Raw genomic sequence first — 24,239 nt, 5'->3', positions numbered from 1 at the left:
TACTGAACCCTTCAAGATACACACACACACACACACACACACACACACACACACACACACACACACACACACACACACACACACACACACACACACACACACACACACACACACACTAACTCACTCATACATACACAGTCATCTGACTCTACCTCAAGTCAACTGAGCTGACCCTGTCAATGTATGGGCCTGCGAGGGGATGTAGCAATGTGATTTAGGTTAAACACGCTTCATTGGCTTATAGGTGTTAGGGCTGCTGAACATGTGATGGACAGACGCAAACACACACACAGGCACACAGGCACACGCACACACACACACACACACACACACACACACACACACACATACACATACACACACAAGGCAAGTGTAGTACTCCACCAACCCTTTCTCAAAACACACACACACACACACACACACACACACACACACACACACACACACACACACACACACACACACACAGACAGAGCATGTGTATTCTGAAGGACAAACATTTCATCTCTTTTGGTCTCCCCTACATTGCAGTTTCAGCACAACTGTCAGCCTCAGTGAATGTGTATGTGCGTGTATGAGTTTGTCTGTGTGCGCGTGCATTTGTATTCATTCTCTTCTGTATAGTCCAGCCTGAAGCATTCCTCTACCAGTCTCCTCTGCGTGTCCTTCCAAGTATAGCTGGTTGGTAGCCTATGAAGCGACTTTAACCTTGTCTCCACATGTTGCTTATGAACATGTTACCCTAGCACTGTATCCAATTTCAGATTTTCTCAGCATTCTGATGTATGGCGGGAATATATGTGTTCAGTGAGGCGTTTGGCTTGAGATGCAATTTACGTGACATCGTCTATACATCCGGGGGCAGTTTGATCTCTATCTGGGGTATTTTTCTTTTTTTTTTTTTTTTAACAGCTCCATACCTTGGAGTAAATACAAATGACAGGCAGCACTGGTTTACATAAAGCCAGATGTTCTAGCCAACTTCTCTAGGGGCCTTGTGAGCAGGGTGAGGCCTCTTCTTGGAATTACCATTAGCTCAGAGGTAAACGCCTTATTTAAAATGTCATAATGCTGGAATGGAAAGAGTTTAACTGAGTTAACTCACATATTTTGGTCATATCTGGGTTGCCAAGCTATCCGTTTTTAAAGCATATTTGCTGTATTCATTGCAATAATGTGGAAAATATGAATAAGCATTGCATTTTGCTCCTGTCCTTAAGGTAATTTCTGAATCTCTAATCCTCTGTCAGGGATTAGGACAAATAGCAATCACAGGATACTGCAATATTTCAACTGAGGTTGGATCATGAAAATTTCAAAATATTGTTGCTGCAGTGACTTTTGTACAGCTAGTTAGAGAGAAAAAGGTACAGGTGTAAATTTGTCACCTGAGAATGAAAAGTGTAATGTGGATTATGCAGTTTCTTTTTGTTAATTGTGAGTCTTTTTTTATCTGCGGAGATTGGTGGATAAACAATTCATCTTAAATGGTGCCAAGTTAGTTTACTACTGCATATCTAAAAGTACTTCTATATGCTGACATTTAATATTGTTGAACTTGAAGGTTATTCTTGATCTTGAATATATCAGTTTGATAAAAAGTTTTTTACCACAAGAGCCATTTACTTTTTATTTGCAGGAGCTTTTAGCATAATCTTGTGGCCTTCATCGGTGGATGGAGTTGGTTAATTTGTCATGGAGATGATTTAGCTGTTTTTACATGACCTAGGTATGGAATTGCAGTCATATGACAACAGGTAGATATATATATATGTGGGTAAATGGATCGTAACTCCTGTCTCCCTACACTACCTCCTGGTCGATGAAGGGGTCAAAATCATAGAGTAGAAGTCAGTGGAAGAAAAATCAAGGAGTCCATTCACATCCAACACCTTACACCATTCTTGAACAGAAACATGGAAACTAAGCTATGTAGCTGATATCTCCTGAAAACAAAATGGACAGACTTTGGGCTAAAAATTGTATGTATATGTATATATATATTTTTTTCCCTTGATGAATACTAATATTTTTGAGTCTCTATTGTTGATAATTTACTTGTATTCTTGTAAATTTTGCTCGGTTTGTAATGTCATGTGAGCCAATTGCTTTATTTATGGCATCTGTGATATGTTGGCAGCTTGATAAGGAAACCTGAAGAAGCTGGATGTTAAATGCTTCATTCACTGAAGAAAAAGATCTTATCACATGCAGAATTTAAAAAATATTTTCTAGAGATCTAGTGTTAGATGAGATTTGCAATACAACACTCAACCGGTGCCCTCTTGAAGATTTTTCAGTTATAGGGGAACAAATGAACTCTGTTTTAAGTCTTTGGGACATGGTAAGGGACGATGGCATCTGCACTGGTGTAACACCTTACCTCGCCATCTCTGTGCCACGGCCTCCCGTTCTGAGGGTACTTGCTCTGGCTCTGGCGTTTCTTTTGCCCTCCGTCGGCAAATTTGCACAGCAAAGGCTCCGTGGGTGCTGCAGAGAGGGGGAAAGAGGACAAAATCATGTTAGGAGGACTGTATCCTGTGATCCTTCAGAAGGACAGAAGCCCATTTGAACTGTGTCGCATTTCTCTTCTCCCACCATCTCACCTCTGTCTCTCCCTCCTCCCTCTCTCCTCCCCGCCCTCCTATGGAGCTCGTAGACAAATTCCCAGACCAACGATGTTGGCAGGCCCTCCCTACCCGGGCCCAGGCTGGCAACCCATGAAAGAGCATTGCAGGGTATTGTTGAAATAATAATCACAGTAATCGCTCTTGTAAATACCTCTGAGATGGTAATGTAGGACCGCTCTGTCAGCCAAAGCCTGTTTCTAAAAGGCGTGCCTGTTCCTGACGCATAATCCCTCTGTGTTTTACTTTACCAGCCATCTTCTCCTTTATTTGAAATTTTATGCCTTTTTCCACTCCGCAACCATCAGTGGAAGCGTCTCACTGGGCTGTGTTGTTTGAGTAGAGGCTAGATTTAATACTGCTGTTCTCAGAGTGAACACTGGGGGCAGTCTAACCATTTCTGACATAGTAAGAAAAAAAAAAAGAAAATTAAATAGGACTGACACAAATGCCCTCACCTCTGAGCTGGCAAGTGTCTATCATCAACCAACAGGAAAACATGACATGCAATAGCTGTTATTAAACCAACAGCAAAAAGAAAAAAGCCCTCTGTCCCTCCTCTAAGCTGTCTCCATATCAACAGCCTTTTGCATGCCAATAAAAGGTTGATGAAAGTGTTGCGATGACCTACGTTGCTCTAAAGAACTTCTCAAAGGGCACTTTCTCACACTTGAGCTGCAGGCGAGTGCCAAAAGAGACAGAAAACTGATTTAGGGTTAGGACTCTCCTTATGAGATACTGTGGGGAGAGAGAAAAATCTGTAGAAAGAAAGGCTCAATGAAAGAAGAAGGTGAAAGAAAAAAGCAGAGAAGAGAAAAAAGTTCTCAGTGAGCTTTTCTTGTGAGAACAGGGTGGCTCTTTTGGCTGGGGATCTGGGGGTCTTAACAGTGTCTGTCCCCCTTTTCAGTCTGCGTCAGCGAGATTGGAATCTCTTTGGAAGCAGACTGTGGAAATGAGTGAGGGCAAGGAAGACAGCTGGATAACCTAAAAGAAACATGAGTACAGAAAGAGTAAAAAACAAGAAACACAAAAGGAGGAGAGTGAAAGAGATAAGGGAAATGGCTGAGTTACCGAGAAAGAAACAACAGGAAAAATGAGGTAGAGTCAGAATCTACACACTCATTTCCTGGGAAGGCTATACAGTTAAGCAACAGTACAGTACACAATGAGCCCGTGAGCTTGTCCAAACACTGAACCACTGCTGCCCTACACCTGGTGGCTTAGAAGGGACCCGACGGCTCTCCTGTCAACGCTTTCGCATTACAGGCCTGGCAGCTCATGACACGGCCGCTCTGTGACAACACAGGCCGATGACGGGGCAGTCTGCAGGAGGTGAGCAATGGGACCTTTTATCACGCCATGCTAGAGATGACACCCACTGAGAGAATTGTTGATGCTTTAATCTTGACTCCCAGATGTTAAGAGGCGCTTAGACCTTGATAATAATGCAGCATCACAAGACGGGGGAGAAAGAAATGCTGTCAAGATTGACAAGGCAGTGACAGGAAAAAAACAACCTGAAGTCAAGTGATCTTATGACAGATGAGGTTTCCAGTTGAATTAAAAATTTGGGTTTTAATGAGCTAACATGATTTGTTTTATCATTTCCACTTTCTTACATGTCACTACTGTAAATACTGTCACATTTGGAGAGAATTATTTTGTAGTAACAGTTGGCGTCTGAGACGCAAATAAGAAGATGGCTGTGTGTTCCTTTATGCGGCTAGAGTGCTGCTATGGGGCCAGACACATGCAAACTTCTCTTAAAAAAAAAACCATTGTGTGTGAGTGTCTTCGTGTGGCTTTAGGGGATACTATGGGACCAAACTTTTCAGAGTCAGCCCAGGAGAACACAGCCAGGAAGGGAGAGTGAAAGAGATGCTGCAGAAGAAAAACAACAAAGCCGCTTCCAAACCTTTCCTCTGGCACTCTGGGAGATAATTAGCTATCGGAGAAATTTGGAGAATCTGACAAAGAGCACGCTGACATTCCCCCCGCTGATGTTCCCCCCACTGACTACATCCCCAGTTCCCACAGCGAACTAGCCAATTTGTTTAAGACTTCAGCCCAAGATCAACAGCCTCACATCACCCCACCCACCCTGTGAACACACTCAACCCTCTATAGCCCTGACACACACACCCTCCTTCTCCCCTTAAAGTTTCTCTGTTATAACCCTTGAAAAAACACACAAATACCCAGAGACACATACACACACAATACAAACTGCTGCCAGCCTAAAAACCCTTCTTAGACCTCTCACCACACACCGTCATCACTGGCACAGCCCAGAATAAACTAGGCCACTGGCTGTACATACTAGCTTGCTGATGCTGCGTCTTTAGGCCACAGACTCCAAGTACAACACATTTCACACTGGCTCCAGTCAGAGTATGTGTTGTAGGGGGCCGCTCGCAAAAAATGGTACAGTTATGAACTAATTTGCTGCCCTTTAATGATCCGAAATTATGGGAAAAAGACATAAAGTGTTTTGGTCAGAGGTCAACAACTGCCAATAACAAGGTGCTCCATGGGGACTCCTAATTGTTTTTCATGTGGGTTGCCGTAGGAACAGGTAAACACGTTAATGAGGGGTGACCACGGACATAGGCACATGCGTGCGTGCCTTGGAGTGTGTACACCAAGACCAAACACACTCATGCACAGACATAAACGCAACGGCAAGAGGGGCGCTGCTAGACAGTTCAGTGAGAGTAAGATGTCTGTACTGCTAGCCTCTTTTGATCACAACCTCAGTTCAGTCATACTCCACACTGTGCATCTGGCTGTGAAGTGATAGTCATGGCTCTCTGCTCATCAATAGACACATTACCACCCATTAAGATGAACCAATAAGGGCATGCAGATGTACTTCTGTTCAAGACAGTGCAATTAAAATAACCATTTAAATTGAAGCTTGTTGCAAGTTTCACTTATTAGCGCTCCATGCATTCGTAATTATAGCTATTACTGTTGCGTCCAATGGGCCAGCATCTGGGGGAAATCAGCTCTTTATCTGCAGAATTACAGCCAGCACAGTGAGAACACCAGATCTCACCATTCCTTTTATTTCCGGTATCTGTAGACAAAGAGATCTTAAGTGCGCCGGATGGTCGTTTTGCAAGGCCAGCTGACTAGCGTCTAGATCTATGAATGCAAACAAGCACATGTATGATAATACATCAGTGTCAGCATGTCATACATACCTCCTCTGCTCAGAATTGGAATGTACGTCTGTTTGGCCTGAATGGTGAAATCAATGCAGGAATACCCCCAGGCTTTAGAAGGGCTGGGTAAAAGGTTTTGCTCAGTGAAACAGCCTGCTTTTCACCATCAAGACAGTTACAAAAGAGGCCTCTCACAAGGGTTCAGTCAAACTGGGCTGGCCTTGCGTTGCTCTGAGAGTTTGCAAAGCCCTGGAGGATGAACAGAGGGAACTGTTCAGCCACTTGTACCAAAATATGTCACTCTGAAAAGCTTCAGTGAAAGGAAGCTTTCCACTTCTCTATGACTTCAAGACTAAGAACGCATAGGTTCTTAGTCTTGAAGTTCCATGAGCTAAGTATCTCTGAAAAGTAACTTGGGTGGCTTACTGTGTTTTACTGCAAGGACATACTTGGAAAGATTAAGGAAAAGGAAGAAAGAGGACAGTATTTTATTGGAATTCTGCTGGAGGGGACCTCTAATTGGATCAACAACTGTCTGATTCCCATCAGCCAGCTTGACCTGTCTGTCCAAACTGAGGAGGCAGTGTCTTATGGGAAAGAGGGCAAAAAAGAGTGGGAGGGAGAGAGTGAGAGACATGGAATGACACAGACAGACACAGGAAAAGAAATGGAGCTCAAGGGACAGTGTTCTAGAAATAGATGACGATGAATAAAAAACAGGAAGTAGTTGTAATAGAAAAACATATGACATGTGGACAAGACAAATGAGCAGAAGCATGACCCAAAACTACAGCCGCATAGCATATATGTAGCATCTTCACAGTGAAACGGACAAGCTCAGAATCGCTGCCAACCAGGAAGGCAGGCGGCAGCAGCTTCCCTACAGGGAGGACTTTGATGGATCCCAGTTGATAGCTCTCACAACTGCTACGTTGGCCTCCCATCCTTCAGCATGGAAATGAAGACAGTCTGCCAGCCGTTTTGCTGACAGGGACGGCACACATGGCTCAATGACATGGCCCGATAAATGGAGCGGGCACTGAGAGGAGAGCACGGCAGAGAGTGAGACAAAGAGGAGAGGGAGATAGATGGAAAGAAAAGATACAGTGTCATAGAGAGACAATGAGGACATGAGGAGACAGTGACAGAAAGAGACAGAGGAAAGAGAGGTTCACTGAGGGTAGAAGTGACAGGCACAGTCCAGTTTCCCCCCTTCTGATCCATACTGTAAAGATGAGCGAGAGAGATGAGTATAGGGAGAAGGATGTCAACAGCGCGTTGCGTTGCCTTTCACCCTGCATCCGTGACACATGCTCTATGGCTATTGATCAGCCCTTGCTCAGAGTTTCCCATAGAGGGCTCCTGCAGCACGCCAGACGGTTCAGGCCTGAGATGATATTATGGATTACAGGAAGGGAAGTGGAGGGAAGAGCCTTGGACGCGGGCGGTAGAAGCCTGATCGATGAGCTACTGCGCACTTAACAAGAGTAATGTTATGTAGGGAGTCTCTGACATGCTAATCCATCTCTCACTCTCTCCATCTCATCTCTCTGCATCTCTCTCTGTCGTGGTTATCTCCTGTCTGCCTATGTCTCTTTCTTTCTTGCTTGTTATCTATCTATCTATCTATCTATCTGACTATCTATCTATCTATCTATCTATCTATCTATCTATCTATCTGGCTGTCTCCCTTCATGCAACAATAAGCAGACACTGATCCCAAACCAGATTCAGACAAATAAACAAAGCTGATGGATGAGATGAGCTCCATGTGTGTCTGGGGCACAGTGAGTCTATAATGTAGCAGAAAACTACAATTAACTGAGACCATCTTATGGGAATGGGAACACTCAGAAAAGCAATACGTGAATGCTTTTGTGTGCAAGAGGTAGTCTAGGAACATACAGACATCAGTGTGAAATGATCAAACAGAGAGGGTGAAGAACATTCAGCATAAATAAAGAGTCGCAATTATTTTAGCAGCTGGAAACACGGGTGAATATAATTCGAGTACTGGCTCTGAATTAATCCGCTCTTACAGTAAATGCGAGAGCAGCAAGTGCAGCGCCAAACAGGCGGTGGGTTTCCAGATGTTAGCCAACTCCTGTGAGACAAGCTCTGCGGTACCAGTTAAACGAGAACATCATTTTAGCTTAATCAGCTAATTCCATTTGCCATTCCCAATACTAAGGTTGCCATGGTGAGTAAACAAATAACTAAAAACAACAGGCTAGACAGAGGTGTGTGAGTGAGTAGAAGTTAGTGTTTGTGTGTTTGCCAACTCTAATGAACGGCTCACAATCCTGCATCCATATATTAAAATAACATTTATACAAGCAGACAGTCCTCACCGCATGCATTCCAAATGGCATAGTTGAGTGTTGCTGGTTTCTGTAGTCAGTTGAAATTTTAAAGTGCCGGTGGCAGATGTTTCTAATGCTAAAGCCACACATGCTGCTCCAAACTGCCAACATCTTTGTTGCTGCAGAAGATCTCAGTACCAGTGGTCGCTTTGCACAGCTGGCCAGGGTGGCAATTACAGTACAAGTGTCCGCACTGTGGTTGGTGCAAAATTGTAAGAGTAAAGTATGAGACTGAAAACACTATTTGTGGAGTGGATTCGAAATAAGATCCCAGCTAAGAAAACACCACAATGTGCAACAGGCGAGTCAGTACGTCACAGATGGATCCACAAGTAGTGAGTCAAAAGTTTGGTCTGGAAGATGTAATAACACTGATCCAAAATTCTTCATCACTTATTCGCAACTGAATTGATAAACCAAGCGTCTCTAAGACGCAAACAGTTACATACTGCTTACAGTATATGTATTTTATGACCTGGATAATTGAGAATCTTCTGGGCCTAAACACTTTTTTTTAGAGACGGGCCGTTAATTCTGAGATCACCTTTGATCCACACTGAATCTGTGCTTAAAAAAATAAAGGCACTCCCATTAGAAAGAAAAAGAAATAATACATCAAGTATAAAACTAACTCACGAACGACCACTTGAAATAAATAGCGAGTATGTCGTTATTGGTTCTCTATGGCCTTTTGGCATCAAACTGGTTCTGGCCTATGGAGCTCTCGTTTCATAGCAAACAGTTTTGGCTGTGGCAGAGGGACTTAAGAGCAGTTGTTGCTGTGCTTTGCCAGTGGGGGTAGACTTGTGCTGCCACTGTCTGTGTCACTGTGGGCACTGTGGGCAGACAGTGAAGCTAGATCTGTTCCTGTTAGCAGAGTATTATAACACTGCCAACGCCTCCAGTGACCCGTGAAACCTCCCATCTATAGAGATGAATCATACAGATGGGTGCTTTGTAATTCAACAGAACTGCCCATCCATCAGACTTGCAGCAAATATTTCTTGTTATATATATGACATTGTGTCAGAATCATGTTCAGTATTGAGCTCTGCAAGTAAACCTTATACAATGCAATGTAGTCTATGTTCTATTGGCATGAATTTTATTGTGAATGCTTCACTGTTACATCAAGCATTCATACATGGATACATATTTTAGACTCTCAATGAGCTTTAAACAGCTTCCAGACGGTCCAAGGATTTTAACGTATGATTTTCTTGTTAAAAGTAGGGTTATCTAACCTTGAGGCTCCCATTGCCTGAAAATTGACAATGACATTTGAAGAGAAGCGGAAAATATGCTTCAAACTGAAAGCCATATCAGTTAGAGTAGCTTGGTGAAGTATACAAAGGCTGTGTGTCTGTTAAATAGGTTTCCACCATTGGGGCTTCCAGTAACAACCGTATGGACAGAAAAGAAAATGAAATTACAACACAATAAATGAATTATCAATAAAGAGCCCTCAATACTGTATCTGAGGTGGATCAATACGGCACAGCCAGGCTGCAATGTGGGCCGAAGGCTTAGGGCAGGTCTATAGCTTTGGGACCAGCCAGATCAATAATGTCACTGGAGGTGATTGACGATCAATGCTGCCAGTGACGTTGATTTATGATCAATGAAAGCAGGGCACCCAACTAATAAGAGGGAAAGGGCGGAGGTGGTGTGCAAGGGGGGGTTCCAATTGCGTCCCCTTTACTGTAAATGATTGGGGATCGATGAAGAGTGGCACCATGGCTGATTAGGGATCAGGCGACTCTGTGGCAGAGGAAGGCAGCTATGTGTGAGAGGATTTGGTTGGCTGCGTGGAGACCAGCCTGTCTGAGCCAAGCAGAGCTGCAGAGACTGTAATTAAAGCTGTGCTGAAAGGAGCTTTCCACTGGTTAATAGAAGCTGCAGGTGCAGCTCTCTTTGCTCTTTCACTTTCAAAAGAGCAACCATGCACACGCACGCACGCACGCGCATGCACGCACACACACACGCACGCACGCACGCACGCACGCACGCACGCAGGCACACGCACACACACACACACACACACACACGCACACACTCATAGACGTAGAGTATATGCACAATCAAAGACAGCACAGGAAGGTCTGCACTATTTTTCTGCCATTCTCCCTCTTAAAAATCTTATCTATTGCTCTCAGTGACATCCGTCTTCTCCTTTATTTTGTTTTCTCATGGTCTTCAGCTATTTTAAGAAACTATCACTGCTTTTTGGTTTCTTGCTACTAACTCAAATGGTCTAAGTGTCATTGTTGGACATAATATGTTAAACATGTTACTGTCAGCAGATTTCTTTATCTTGTTTCATTTCAATAATATAATTACCTATACTGAATCAACATATGCTGTGGGTTGCTTCTTGTGTCTCATTTAGTCTTTTTGCCTTTTTGTCTTATTCTGCCTTCAGGAAGGAAGTTGGAGCAGCCAATTTTATGAAGCAGTTTGTGATGTTTGTTCTTGATAAATTAACAATGAATCTCACACCTGTGTAAACAGACAAGTATAAACTCCTGCAGAGTTTTTTGTTTTAATTAGAAAACTTTTGTCTGGCATCTCTTGTGAACGACTTGTGACCCAAAATGACAATCCTCTCTCCTCATCTCTACAATCTTCTTGTAATCTCATAAACACTAATAACATGAGAAGGTACAGATTTGGTTATGAACCTGTTGGGTAATATAAGATTTTTGGTTTTCATAGTGCTAAAAAGCCAGAGTTAGGTCCAAATTTAGATGGCGAACTCTTCATCTGCGCTTTGTCAGACAGACCCCTTCTGAGTTTCAAACATTGCATCAGACATTCCCAAGGCTCATAATTCATTCATTTCTTAGGTATTCTCTTTGTTCTCGAGCAGCGTTGACACCAATTTTCCTCTGTCTTTCCAAAGAAGTTGCAGACAACAAAGTGGCATCTTCTTTGAGCTCGCTGAATATATCAACTGTTTTCCAAGGAAATTGCAAAATCTGCTGGCTTAATTAAGCAGATATTACAATATCATTCAACAATACTGACATTTATGAAATTTTTTTTTGATTTTAATGCCAAGGTCAGGCTAATAATTTAAATGAATAATTCATGATCAAAAATACTAAGCAGTCTACCTTCTTATTTGCACAGGATTATAAGGTGTATGCCATGTATATGTCTATGTCTTCTGGCATATAATATCAATATTAAATTTTGTTTAAACTCACCAATAGGTTGCAAATTGTTAAGGCAGGAATGCCATAAAAATAATCATTCGAATTGTGTGTAGAGCTTTCAATCCTTGAAACAAAACAATTCCTGGCTGAAATCTGACCCCACTTCCTTCCTGTATCAGTGCTCTACCGTTTCCCCTTTCAACCTTCCCACTGTTTCAAAGAAAAAAAGAAGGAAAGCAAAACAAAGACTGGAGGTAGTGTGATAGCACATTCCTCTCTTGAGAAAAATACACATTTAGCAAACTCTTCAGCATTATTTAAACTAGCTTCAGTAGCTTTGCCCCTACGTCCTGTTGAGAGAGCGATACCAGAGAGAAAGGTTGACCTGTAGAGAACAACTTTGAGTAAGTCCTTGCCTAAACATCTCAGATGTGATGAAAGGCTTTGTTTTTCTCAGTCTGTGTTAATGGGCCCCAATCGATGTGGGAGAGCCATGTTTTTTCTCCACATGTCCTGACCCTTGGGGAAACACAGGGAGGTAATGTGGGAGGGGAGAGATATTGACACACAACATCGATATCACTAGGGTTCACAAGCAGCAGTGTGGTGAAGGAAACTCCTTACTTCAAGTTGAGGCCGGCTTTCATCAATTTAGCATCAAGGACAGGAGAATTACAGGGTAAATGGGCCTGAGCGTCAGTGTGGACCTTAAATTAGCAGGTAGAAACAACACAAATACTATTGTTAAACTGATGATATTCATCAGCACTTATGATTCTCCTCCAAAACAACCAACCTGTCCTAGACACACACACACACACACACACACACACACAGACACACACACACACACACACACACACACACACACACACACACACACACACACACACACACACACACACACACACACACACACACACACACTCAAACAATGTCAGGAATGTGAGGCAGCACAGCGCTGTTCCAAAGGCAAGCACATCACCATGCTGGCTCTCATCTGTCACCAATGGCAACCAGCCCGCCAGCCGCCATGATGTGCAGCTTAATTGGGGGAGCTGATGAGGTCTGATGAGGCCGGTACTTATTGAATTCCCCAGCCTGTTATTTAGATAATGCTGGAGAGAAGTAGCCTTCCTCATCTTTCCCATTCTCATCCATTCACTGTCCCAGCAGGGGGCTGCTGCCTAATCCACTCTTGTTTGTAATGGCTGTGCGAAGTGAGGGGATTTGGACACACTCTCCCCTCGCTAGCACACATCTAACACTTTCCACTGTTGATTTTACCCCATAATGGGTCTATTTGATGAGTTAACCAGATCCCAATACCCATTTCGACTCCCTTTGCCTGTGTTTCCATCTCTTATTTTGGGGGGGGGGGGTATTGTTGAATAATTAGACTTTGAAACAATGTTCTTTCCCTTCTCTCAGCTTTTCCAAAAGCAATTACCAAACTTCAAATCTGTGGCTGTACAGTGATCACTGGTTTACAATGTGTGTGTGTGTGTGTGAATGTGTGGGTGAAAAAGACAGAGAAAGAAAGAAAGTGTGATGGAGAAAAAGAAAACAGTGGAGAGAAGCGGAAGTTGCAGAACAGATGGCCAAATTGCAGGACAACAAACTTTTAATTCTGTGCCTCAGACTAGCAAAGGAGATAGGGACCATGACGTCACAGAGGGGTGCCTAGAGTGCTGCTCAGTATGGGACAGCACATCAAAGCGCATTAGAACTGATGAAAACTATTGTGATTAATGTCTTTGCTGCACAGAACTATAAATGATCTGAATTTTAAGCGGAAAGTTTGTATGGAAAAATTCAGCATCTGGGTGGTCAGACATTCCTCTGTACCAGCTGTAGCGTGAAGAGGCTCCCAAAAAGCAAATTTACTGAGATGAGGACTGCCAGAGTAGCAACAAAGGAGTAATTATCTGACATTCCCTCATGAGCATATATAAAAAAGGCAGCCAAATGATTCTAAAAAATTGACACAAACTTCATAGTGTATAGAGGTATTTTGTATGTGAGATCCTGCTATCCCAGGATTTTTGTCTGCTAGAATGTGTATTAAAATGAAACAAAGTAAGATGTACAGATCTGTAAAACACTTATTAAAAATGCTGGCAGCATTTTTTTCTCTTTGAAACTGTTAGGGGAAGCTAATTCTGATCTTTTAAAATATCCCCAAAATAAAAAAAAACCCAGCTATAACAAAATAGGTTACCTTACCCTGAATGACATAAACCATGCAGACTTCCCACTGAATTACTCATCCATGGAATATCCAGTGCTATCGAGAAAAACAAAAGGCTAAATGTAATACATCAGGGGGCGATACTGATGAGGGGGGCCGTTAGGGCAGCAACATTTAAAAGCTTACATGGAGAAGGTACAACCAGGAGTTCACCAGGGGCACAGTGAATCAATATGAGCCTGACTTAGAAATCTGCTGTATAATCCTTGATCTCCAAGGCCATTTGCTTTGCAGCCTGAAATTTGATACACCCTGAGTGCCCCCCCCCCCTCGTGCCGAGCTCGCTGCTTGCTCCACAAATAAGACATCCTGAAAAATTGATCAGGATGCTTCTGTGGCAAGATTACGTCTAGGGCTAAAAGAGAGATATGACTAGCTCAAGGTAATTCATAAATCTGTGTGTGTCTATGTGTAAGAGGATCAGGACAGGGCCTGGTGAATGGGAAAACCTAGTGGTAGTATTATCATAACTACATCACTGTTATCTGGACGACTACTGCAGCAAAGAGGCCATTTAGACAACACCTTAACAAATGATAGGGGCTGGTAAATGTCAAACATTGAAAAACACTGTTGTACACTCTATACTGTAGCTATGATTAACAAGGACATAGGAAAAATAAGTCATCTTTGTTTATTTTGCCTGTAAGCAACAACACCTTCTGTTGTATAATACAATTTCTTTGATGAATGACTTGAGTGAAACAGAGTGGAATAAAACAGAACAGGAAAGAGTAGAAATGTATTGCTCAACCACATCTCGAAATAACTCTTTTGCATGTTTTTGCTTGTTATTTACAGAGCGTGATGGCACACCCGTTTTGTATCTTTGAAAAAACAACTTTCATTTTATTATCACATGCTAGTTGTGAGCAGTGGCTCTTTTGTAAATTCTCACTCCACATCCAACATTCAAGAGTCGGGCTTTAGTGGAAGAAACACCGAAACTTACATAATCCATTTCATAATGGCCATATTTTCTTAGTGTTTGTCCTCTCAAATTAATTTTCCATCCATTCATTCAACCTTTATTTACACAGGATGGTCCAATGAGAGTTGTTCATTTTCTTCTGCATGGGAGCCCTGTGTTCAATATAAGTAAAGACGAAAATTCAACATTTAGATAACAAATGGAGAAAACTGCAAATAGAAGACAAGGGTAAAATGGTGACGGGGTAAAAAAGTGCCTCAAACCTGCATTAAATAAAATGCAAACACAACATTATGGGATAAAGACATCTACACTTAGATCTAACCATTGCAGGTACAAGAATAGTCAATGCCATAAGTGTAGCTTGTGAAAACAATCCTTTTCGAGAGCTGAAACACAAATAGTTAATCTTGCAACAATCGCATAAAACTGGCAATATGGGGTCTCAGTCACTGATGTCCTGTACTCGCCCTTTTTGTATGTAACCTTACCTCTGACAGACATTCAAGGTCAACAACAATTTGATTATTTACAACTTCAATTTCAAGCCCAAGAACCTTTCTCTCCACTGTGTTAGCAGCAAAAGCTGCAATTGACAGTTGAATATTTGATTCTGATTAGTTGTCTTATAGGCAATGGTTTTTATTTGTGTAGGAATATTGTTACATTACATGTTCATGGGGGAGTCAGCATTTACTTGAACTTTTACCGTATTTTAAAATGTTTTAGGACCTCTCAAATGTTTTGTTGTCTGACCCATCCTTGTGCCTTGTAGCAGGTACAACAAAATAAACAAAATATTCCTCTTCAAGAGGGAAGCTGTACGACACTAACAGCACTTACTACCGTGTAGCAAGTGAGAAATGAAAAGTGAGATTTCTAGGAAGAGTATATCCTTAGGTGCCTCTCTGCTGTTAGTGTGGGCTGCCTAATTTTTTTTATTCCCATGGTGGTGTGTATTGTTAGAGTGGCAGTTGTTGGACTCTCTGAGGCCTTTAAGCTCTCTGTTTTCAGCCTATTACTTATGCCTGGTGGGGGACAGACAGTTGTAGAGAGACGCGGTGCAGCGCAGCAGGGGTGGTCCCCAGATACCAGATTCATACTTTCCACCTGACGCACAGGATAGAGGGAACGGAGAGCTGGCAATTACCAGACTTCTCTATATAGTGCAATCCTGGCCAGCTCGGCTCTGCTCTACTCCACTCTGAAGGCTGTCTTAGGGCCAAGCTGGAGGTAATGAAAGCAACACACTCCTAATGGACTATTGATGTGTGTGTACTTGTGGGTGTGTGGACGTATGAGAGGAAGACAGAGAAAGACAGTGAGAGAGGCTCAAAGAACAAAGGAAGGAAAAGGAGACTGTAAGAAATCATTCTCTTGGAGTGTTGCTGTGTTTTCTTTTTGCGCGTTGTCTGTGTTTTTGCTATCGCAAAAAGTGTGCATCCATGTCTGTAAAGCTACTGTAAATCATCTATATAAGCAAAGTAACAGCAGCAGAAATAAACCACAAGTGTGATCCAATAGCCATGATGTGCCGTAATGCCAGCCAAGGAAAGACAGACGGAGTGTGTGAGACATGAGGTCACTCAAAGCCAGGTGTGTTTCCATCATCCTTCAGCTCTCTCATGTAAATACACTCACAGAAAAAGATGCAAATAACCCCAAGGGACCAAAAACATTGGCAACTCAGACCCAATCACAGTAAGTTTCACCAAATGGAACATTTCCCACTCCTACTGCTCCTACTGGGCGTCCATATAGGTATATACACATTTTTTTTTTTGTGTCTCTCTGTGTGTGTCCCCTACCCTGCTGGCAGGCAGTCGGATGAATGAATGGGCGTCCACTCCTGGAGGTCCGGTGGCGCTACAGAAATAACTCTGCTGACCACAATGACCTCTGCTTGTTCCCACACATCCTGCGTCCTGTTCTAATGGAGGCGCATGCTCTATTTTTGGGGGAAGCAGCTAGATTTATCTCGCTGCCCTCTGTGTCCTGGGAAGGTGACAGTGACGTGGTTGGGTGTAACTGATCCCTGCTTTTTTTTTTTTTAACTTTGCTTCCCTGACGCAAGCAAACGCAGGATACAATCAGTCTTGAGGTCATTTCTGGTCAGTGAGTTGACCTCACTATACCTCACTATTTTTGTTCGCTTTCGAATGCATAACTTAAAACATACTAAAATCATGCTAGAGTGGAAGAAAACAGAAAGCTGTAATTTATTGTTGTGATACTCTAACCTAATGAAAGGTGCAGGAGATAGAGAGGAGCTGACCGGTGAACCACAGAAAACAAGCCTGCTGAATTGCTTGCATACCTCAGAGACCTTGGAGCATGATTATCCTCCTCAGCAAACTTAATCTTCATTCTGGAGGACGGGCAGGCTGGCCGAAAGGCTATGAGCTCAGTGACCTACTGTATCTGCTGAGAGGCTGAATATTATTCTTTCCAAAAGAAATGCACTGCCTCAGGTCCTGCATTAGATTAAGTTGACTGATGGCTAAACCTGGAATCTAGGGATCCGTAAGAGATAACGTGCACATTGCAAGACCTCATTCCTTAGGTGGTTGAGAGCCTAGTCAGATCCAAGAAGAAGTATAAAAAGAAAAACCGAGGGGTTTTTGCTTATAACTGTAAAGTCTGCAGTCTGATTCATGAGCTTGCCAGAATAAAAATCACAACAATGAATAAGAAACCCCCCCCGAAAAAAATTCTTTAACACTAAGTCAAGACATTCAACTAACTATTGTTCCCCAACTTTTTTTCACTGCGCAGTTCCAGATGTTAGCAGACACAAAAAATTACATGACTTTACTTAAGATGAACATGATTGCTATACTTAAGCAATGCATTTTTTAGGGGTCCTCTCAATTTTAAGGAGCTATGAAAGAATACATTTGCATTGTGAAATCGTAATCCTACACTTCACCCCTACTGGAAACTCATATCAGACCTCGCAAAAGCCGAAAACTCAGACTTAACAAGACTAATAATCTACAGCCCCGCTACAGGCTGTGTTGCCCTGTTCATTCCTGGACTTAACACGCGTCGGGATCTCACCTCCTTGCTCTGTTTGCACAAAAACACGTACATTTTGTTCATTTCCATTTGCAATGACCGAATGCGTTGTTGTTTTTAACCAGCAGGTGGCAGCAATGCACTTCCCATGTCTAGGCTGCCGGAAATTCAAAGAAGAAGAAATCAAAATAATACCGACTCTATTCCTTGGCGTGTTCCAGCCGACAAAGTTGTCCAACATGTTTGACGCACTAGAAAAATATCTCTCTATGGGCTTTTCGAAATTTTCGGACGTCGTGGACAAAGCCATCATATGCAAATTGTACGACTTGTATTTGTTTGCGAATGGAGTATGTACATCCGCTTACGCAGAGGACATCAGCTGAGTAGGTGGTCCTTTAATGTGGCCCAAGACACATTTGTGTACACACTGCTAAAAGAATGTGGACACGTGCGGCCCAGACCCCCTCCGTATGTAGTCCCAGCGATTGGATCTCAACGAGTCCTCACTGTGTCACGGTTGCATTCGCAATTGTACTTACACATGTCCACTTGTTATCGCATCGCCCAAGACGCATGTTAATGCCAGGTATGACCAGGGCCTGTGAGATTTTTGAGGTGAACAAAGGACTGCATAAAAACAAAGCCCCTTCATTTATCTGAATGGGTCTGCTGCAATGGGTCAGTGGTGCTGCCGATGCAGAGGTCTGTGGCAACAGCGTCATCCAACAAGGCACTGCAATGCCCGGTCAAATGTGCTATCACACACTGGTAGATTTTTTTGGAGAGGAGGAAAAGACAAACATTACCATTCTTGGAGCCAGAAAGCTAGCATGTCTAAAACCAGATCGTTTTGCACTGAAGCAAAATGCGAAAGAATTGAGTCTTAATAACTAGGTGTATAATTAATTCATGAATATTTTCTATATATATATATAATCAATATACTAAATCTAAAAGAATAAATAATTAAAAGAAAGAAAAACATTGTCATAACTGTCAGCTATCCACATTGAGTGAATCCGCAGCATAAAAGGGAGGAAAACACATCAATTCTGGGCTGAACACATGTCAAACAAAGAGGAGAGGAAAATTGTTCTTCATAAGTAAAAGTAGCCTCAGGTGCTTATTTTGCTCACACTAATATTGTGTGCACTCAGCTATATCCAGTAACATAGATGGGCATTAGAGAGAGATGAGCAGGAATGTGTGTGATGCGCAGAGTAGCGAGCAGAGAGGAGGGAGGGACGTGCTGAGATAGTGAGGGATGAGAGACAGTGACGGCAGGGAAGATAAGAGCGGCAGGGATGGATGTGAGAGAGTGTAAAAGCAAGGACAACAAATAGTGCAAGGACAGAAATGAGCCAGGTGAGAGGGAGAAATACAGAAGGGTATAAACACGGTGGACAGCTGGACAGGGGTCTTGGAGGTCAAGCTCAGGAAGTGGTCAAACAGTCAATGTCATTCTTTTCTCTCTTCTGCTGTGTATGCAGCAACCTAAACTTTACTCAAATTTAACCTTCCAAAAGCACGGGTTGATCCAACTTTCACTCCTCTCTGTTCTGCCTCCCTACGCCAACCATCACGTTCTTCCCCTCTCTGCTCTGTTCCATCTGTTCTCTTTTATCTCCTCTTATTCCTGTCACATTTCCCCAGCTCCTAATCTATGTCTCTCTATCACACTCCTGCTATATTTCTCTCAATTACTCTCCCTCGTTATGTATCTTTTTCTAATGGTAACTCTCCCTCATTCTTTCTCTCTCCACATTAGATTTGGTTGAGTAAAGAGCACAGTAAATTGTTCCTACCTAACCTCCTCCAGGAGCCAGAGCTCCTTTCCTCTGCCTAAACAAACTTTGAAGGGGACTGCAGCAGGTGAATACTTTATATTTCAGTGACAGATCCACTCAGAGCAGCTCCTCTCTCCTCCTCCTCTCTCTGCTAACTGTTGGCTCCGCTCATGACTGATACAGTTCAGTGGCAAAACAAACAAAGCGTGACAAATCCAGATTATTGTCTGTAGGCGAGATAAGGTTATAATGAGAAAGTGCAACGGGGGAAATTGATCCTTTTTCAGGAAGCTGTCTGATTTACTGGGGATGCCAATAATAACTTCCTGTGTGTCCTGCCTCTAATGGAAGGCAGGTGAAGTCAGGGCTGGTGGGGGGGGTGGATGGTTCATGGTAAGAGACAGATTTCATTACGATGCAATATCCTGAGAAGTGTATTTGAAAGGGAGGTTTGGTGGCTAATTATTATCTGCGGCAATGTATATTGAAAAGCTGTCTGAATGTCATTGAGCATCACAGACAGAGACAGAAATATGGCTAGTTTACACTGGGTGACAGCACAGGTAAATGAATTATCAATACATAATGGATTTGAACTTTTGTTTCAATCAAAAAAAAGGAAGGAGACATTAGATATAAACAATTCACAGATCAGCAACCATACCTGACACAGAGATGCATCATTAGAAAAATGTACCTTGGCGTGCTTGTAGAGGCAGCCATGTCTGAGACACACTGACAGCCAAGCCACCAACCTACTTTGCCCGCAAGTTAAATCTACACGCCATAGGCAGGAGAAACAGGCCTGCCGACAGCCCAGTTATTAGCCAGGGGAATGTGGGAGGGATTGCAGAAATTAACATGGATTACTCAAGTATGACTGACAGTTTCAGAAGGGCTTTTTGTGACTTACCAAGCGATTTGGGACTTGCCTTAATTCAGCGAGGGACGTTTTAATACCCTGGGCTGTCTCTGCTATCTTGGCACCGTTGCCTTGGTGAGGGTGCCAATTGGGAGGGGATCTTTTTCTGCAACAGCACCCCCAGCAACAGCTCCCCCACCCTCAGCGGCACAGACCTTGTGTTCTGCAAATAATCACGGGATGTGTCGTCGGGCCAGCACTTGGGGTTCAGCATTGTCTTTTGGTGTATGCTGTGTTTTGTTTGAAGGGGGGCTTGCCAAATAGCGGCCCCTGTGAACTCTGTCTGGCATAAGCCTGACAGCTGCGGTGGTTCCACAAAAGCCTGGGTGTCATCTGGATCTCTGACAGAGAATCAGAAAACCAGGAATTTGATCTCGATTTTCAAATGCAATGATGTTCATATGGGGGTGGGGTGCTTCGCATGAGAAAAGCACTGCGCAAGTGCACCACAAGTCTCCATTAAGAATATGGCTTTTACTGCAGGACTAAATTATTTTTTTTATGTATACACTAGAATAAAATACTTTGAAACTGAAAAGTTTCAAAGGACAGACAGACAGTCATTGCAGTTTGAAAATAATTTGTAAAAACTGATAAGGTTAGACAGAAATGCCAGAGTGCTGTTAAGAAAAAAAAAAAAAGCAGGAAAGCTTGTACATATTGCATGTTTCCGTTTGGTTTCTATCTCCCAGGGCCACTGTGGCTGTTTCCTGATGCGGTTTTCATTATTTATCCGCCATCTATTGGACAATATTGGAGCCAACTCTGGCTGTACTGCCATATTGGCAGCAGGACAACAGGGCAAGCAACAACAACGGAAGTGAAAAGGAAGAAGCTGCAGTGTTACTGCATATTCAGTCTGGACTGAATCTTTATTTGCACAGTTAGAAATTCATGAGAATGCTGGATTCATCAAAGTCTGGTGCTGTCAATTGGCAATGTTCAACACTACCTGTATCTAGCCCTACATTCTTGTATATTTAGCTGTTGTGTGATTGTTGACAATGAAATTAAGTTAAATCGCACATAGAGCAGCAACACGCCTGAGCCGAACAGCACATACAATGTATCAAATGTTATCAATTTCCTTTCTGCCACTGCAGACACACAATATGGGATGTACATGAGATTACTCACCTGCCAAAGCCAAACAATGGCTAATGTATCTCCGGTTCGAATTAAATTTACCATAGGGTGTCATCTCTAAGCTCTTTAATGCATTGTGGGACGAAGGGCTTTAATCAGCAAGGCTCAGTGGAGCCAGCGGATTAAATCACTTTTTATCTATGCTTCCTTTGACTTTCCCAGTGCTCAGGGTTGCAGTGTAAATCATAATGTGTCCCTCTTGGGCTCACTTCAGTATGGGTCATTGCTGTAGTCACATTTCATAAATTCCATTTATTTTGTGTATTGAGTAAATCCACATCCACTGAAAAACAAGGATAACTCTTGAGTCTCATGTCCAACTACAAAGCAGATCATTTCTCAGAAAAGGGGTTTTTGTGTCTACATCATTGTAGAAGTCCATATATCTGTCTGTGTTGCCATTATACTTTAAGATATTTCTACAGCATATGTGTGTATGTGCATTGTTGTATGCAAGCCGTATGTCCGTAGTTGAAAACACATACACACACCTAGGTTTCTTTTGACACACATATACTTTATCCATGTGCCCGTATGGAGCGGGTGCACAAGTTTCTATCTGTGTGCGGGTGTATGCACACTCACAAGCCGACAACAGTGACAGGGAGAGCGGCTGCCGCATTGCACAGAATAACTAAACAGCTGTAGTGCTCCATCAGGGCTATCGATCATGTCCCTCTCTCTGAATCACAATCAGACGTGGGCATAGCAGAGCGGCTGGAGCAGACCTCGGTGACTGGCTTGTTGGACGACTGCTACATACTTCTCATATCAACCAGGCCTCACCAAACAAACCTGACCTGGATAGCTGATTAGATACATCTATATGCGAGTGCCATAGTTCTTGTTTATGTAGAACTTTCTGGAATACATGGACAAATGTTCATTTCAAGTTCCTGGCAAGCACCACCTTTTTTACACTGGTTGTGTTTTATTGCTTACACAGAATGCAGCAGCGTTTATCATGTTTAATGTACTTATTGCTTATATTACAGTTATAAAGGATGTCTGATAACTACAGGTATTGATATAATAGCTAATATACTGTACGTGCTGACTCTGAGTAACAGTAACATGAATCAAAAGTGAATTAAACCATACATTGTAACTGCATATCACATGTAACCACTAGAAAATTAGACACGATATCATTAAAAACCTAACAGTAAGAACAGGGAAATTGTTGAGTATCATTAACTGCCATCTGCTATCATCTCCCCACACTGTACATCAACTCAACATCTCATGTAATCACAAGGAAGTCAGATGTTATAACATTAAAATCAAAACAGGAAGTGTATGGATGCTGTCTATGGCGCCATTAGCTGCCATCTGTTAGCATCACCACAATCTTCTGTTCTGTATGTTTTTCCTCTTTGTGTCCTTTCTTTATCTGCAACCCGATGTTAACTTCCTGCCAATATGGTGGCTTCCTCTCTGTTTATTTTCCCATGGTCAGGTGAATTTAACAGATGACCTGGCACCTGATTTCCAGATATGTACTTCCTGATATGGGACAGCAAGGTTACAACTCAATATCCTCTCTGTATTGCCACTGGACACACCTGAGTAGAGGAGGACAGCTATAACAAGACCAACCCCCATCACACACACACACACACACACACACACACACACACACACACACACACACACACACACACACACACACACACACACACACACACACACACACACACACACACACACACACCTCCTGACACAGTGTGATTGAGTGGCTAAGCTGGCAATGCAGAGGCTTGTCAGATATGGGCTTGAGAGGACTGGTAAGTGAGCTTGGTACATTGAGAACAGTGTGTGTATGTGTTTGTGCATGTATGCATGTTGAAAATGGTGTGTGTGCTACCAAAGCTACTTTGTGTGTGTGCTTGGGCTTTGTTTTAAATCCTAAATGGTGGAAAAAAGGATCTCATTACCATTATACGGATGATGACAATCCATTCAGGTCAAAGTTATTGGTGCATGACTATATTTGTGCTTATGTGTTTTGTGTGTGTGTATGTGTCATGTCTCACACAGCGTAGTAGTCATGGCTGTCACACAAGCATGCACGCGAGCGCGCACACACACACACGCAGTCTTACTGTGCTGTGTGTGGCGGAGGCCCCCTGGGGGGTGCCGCTGAGCTGTCAAAGATGGATGGATGAAGAAGCTGCCCTGCATAGCAAGGGGCTCTGGGGAAATACCAACAACATGACACACACACACACACACACACACACACACACACACACACACACACACACAAACACACACACTGACAAAGACTGTGTCAGCACACAGATACAGTAAATGCATAAATTTGAATATGCACCCATGAATCAGAACACAGAAACAAATACAAATGCAGTGAGAACACATAACGTACACAGACACACACGCACATGCAAGCATCTATAAAGGACCAGTCACTGCCTCTGTGAGAAAGACAAACAGCCCTAGGGTCCTCTGCAGAGGAACATCTGAGTTTGATAACAGAGGAATGTCCAGAGATCTCCATTTAGCAGACAGCAAGTCAACATGGACAGTGTCAGAGAGCAGAAAAAAAAGCACACTTCCTCAATCCAACATCCTCCTCTGACACAGTGAGCTTTTATCTATTTGTATTTCTAAATAAGACAAGCGTTTAAGGGGCAGCATTTCAAAATCTGAGGCATACCAATAAATGTCGACTTAAACAAGAAGTCTTTTTTATTAGGTGTTGCCTTATAAGATTTGGACACCACCTTAATTTCTGATGTCTGGAAACGAGCCATCCTAGCTAAAAACAAGTCAGACAGGGCAAGAAACATGAGTGATCAGACCATCCTGCAGATTTTAATTGTACACAGTTTTCATGTGCAAA

At 42.7% G+C, this 24,239-nt stretch overlaps 1 protein-coding gene across 10 annotated transcripts in view; it reads right to left on the bottom strand.

Moving 5' to 3' along the window:
- rbms3 (RNA binding motif, single stranded interacting protein) overlaps window positions 1-24,239 on the bottom strand; it is a 271,775-nt gene that overhangs the window by 37,174 nt on the left and 210,362 nt on the right. For all 10 annotated transcript variants that reach the window (XM_040121928.1, XM_040121926.1, XM_040121936.1 and 7 more), the window contains one exon: window positions 2,384-2,490. In XM_040121928.1, the coding sequence (XP_039977862.1) occupies window positions 2,384-2,490 (107 nt within the window). The remainder of the gene's footprint in view (window positions 1-2,383; window positions 2,491-24,239) is intronic.

The sequence above is a fragment of the Xiphias gladius genome, chromosome 24 (genome assembly GCF_016859285.1).
Source record: "Xiphias gladius isolate SHS-SW01 ecotype Sanya breed wild chromosome 24, ASM1685928v1, whole genome shotgun sequence".
Taxonomy (NCBI): Eukaryota; Metazoa; Chordata; class Actinopteri; order Istiophoriformes; family Xiphiidae; genus Xiphias; species Xiphias gladius.
Note: the sequence above shows the minus strand (reverse complement) of the source record. Positions and strands in the feature narration are given on the sequence as shown.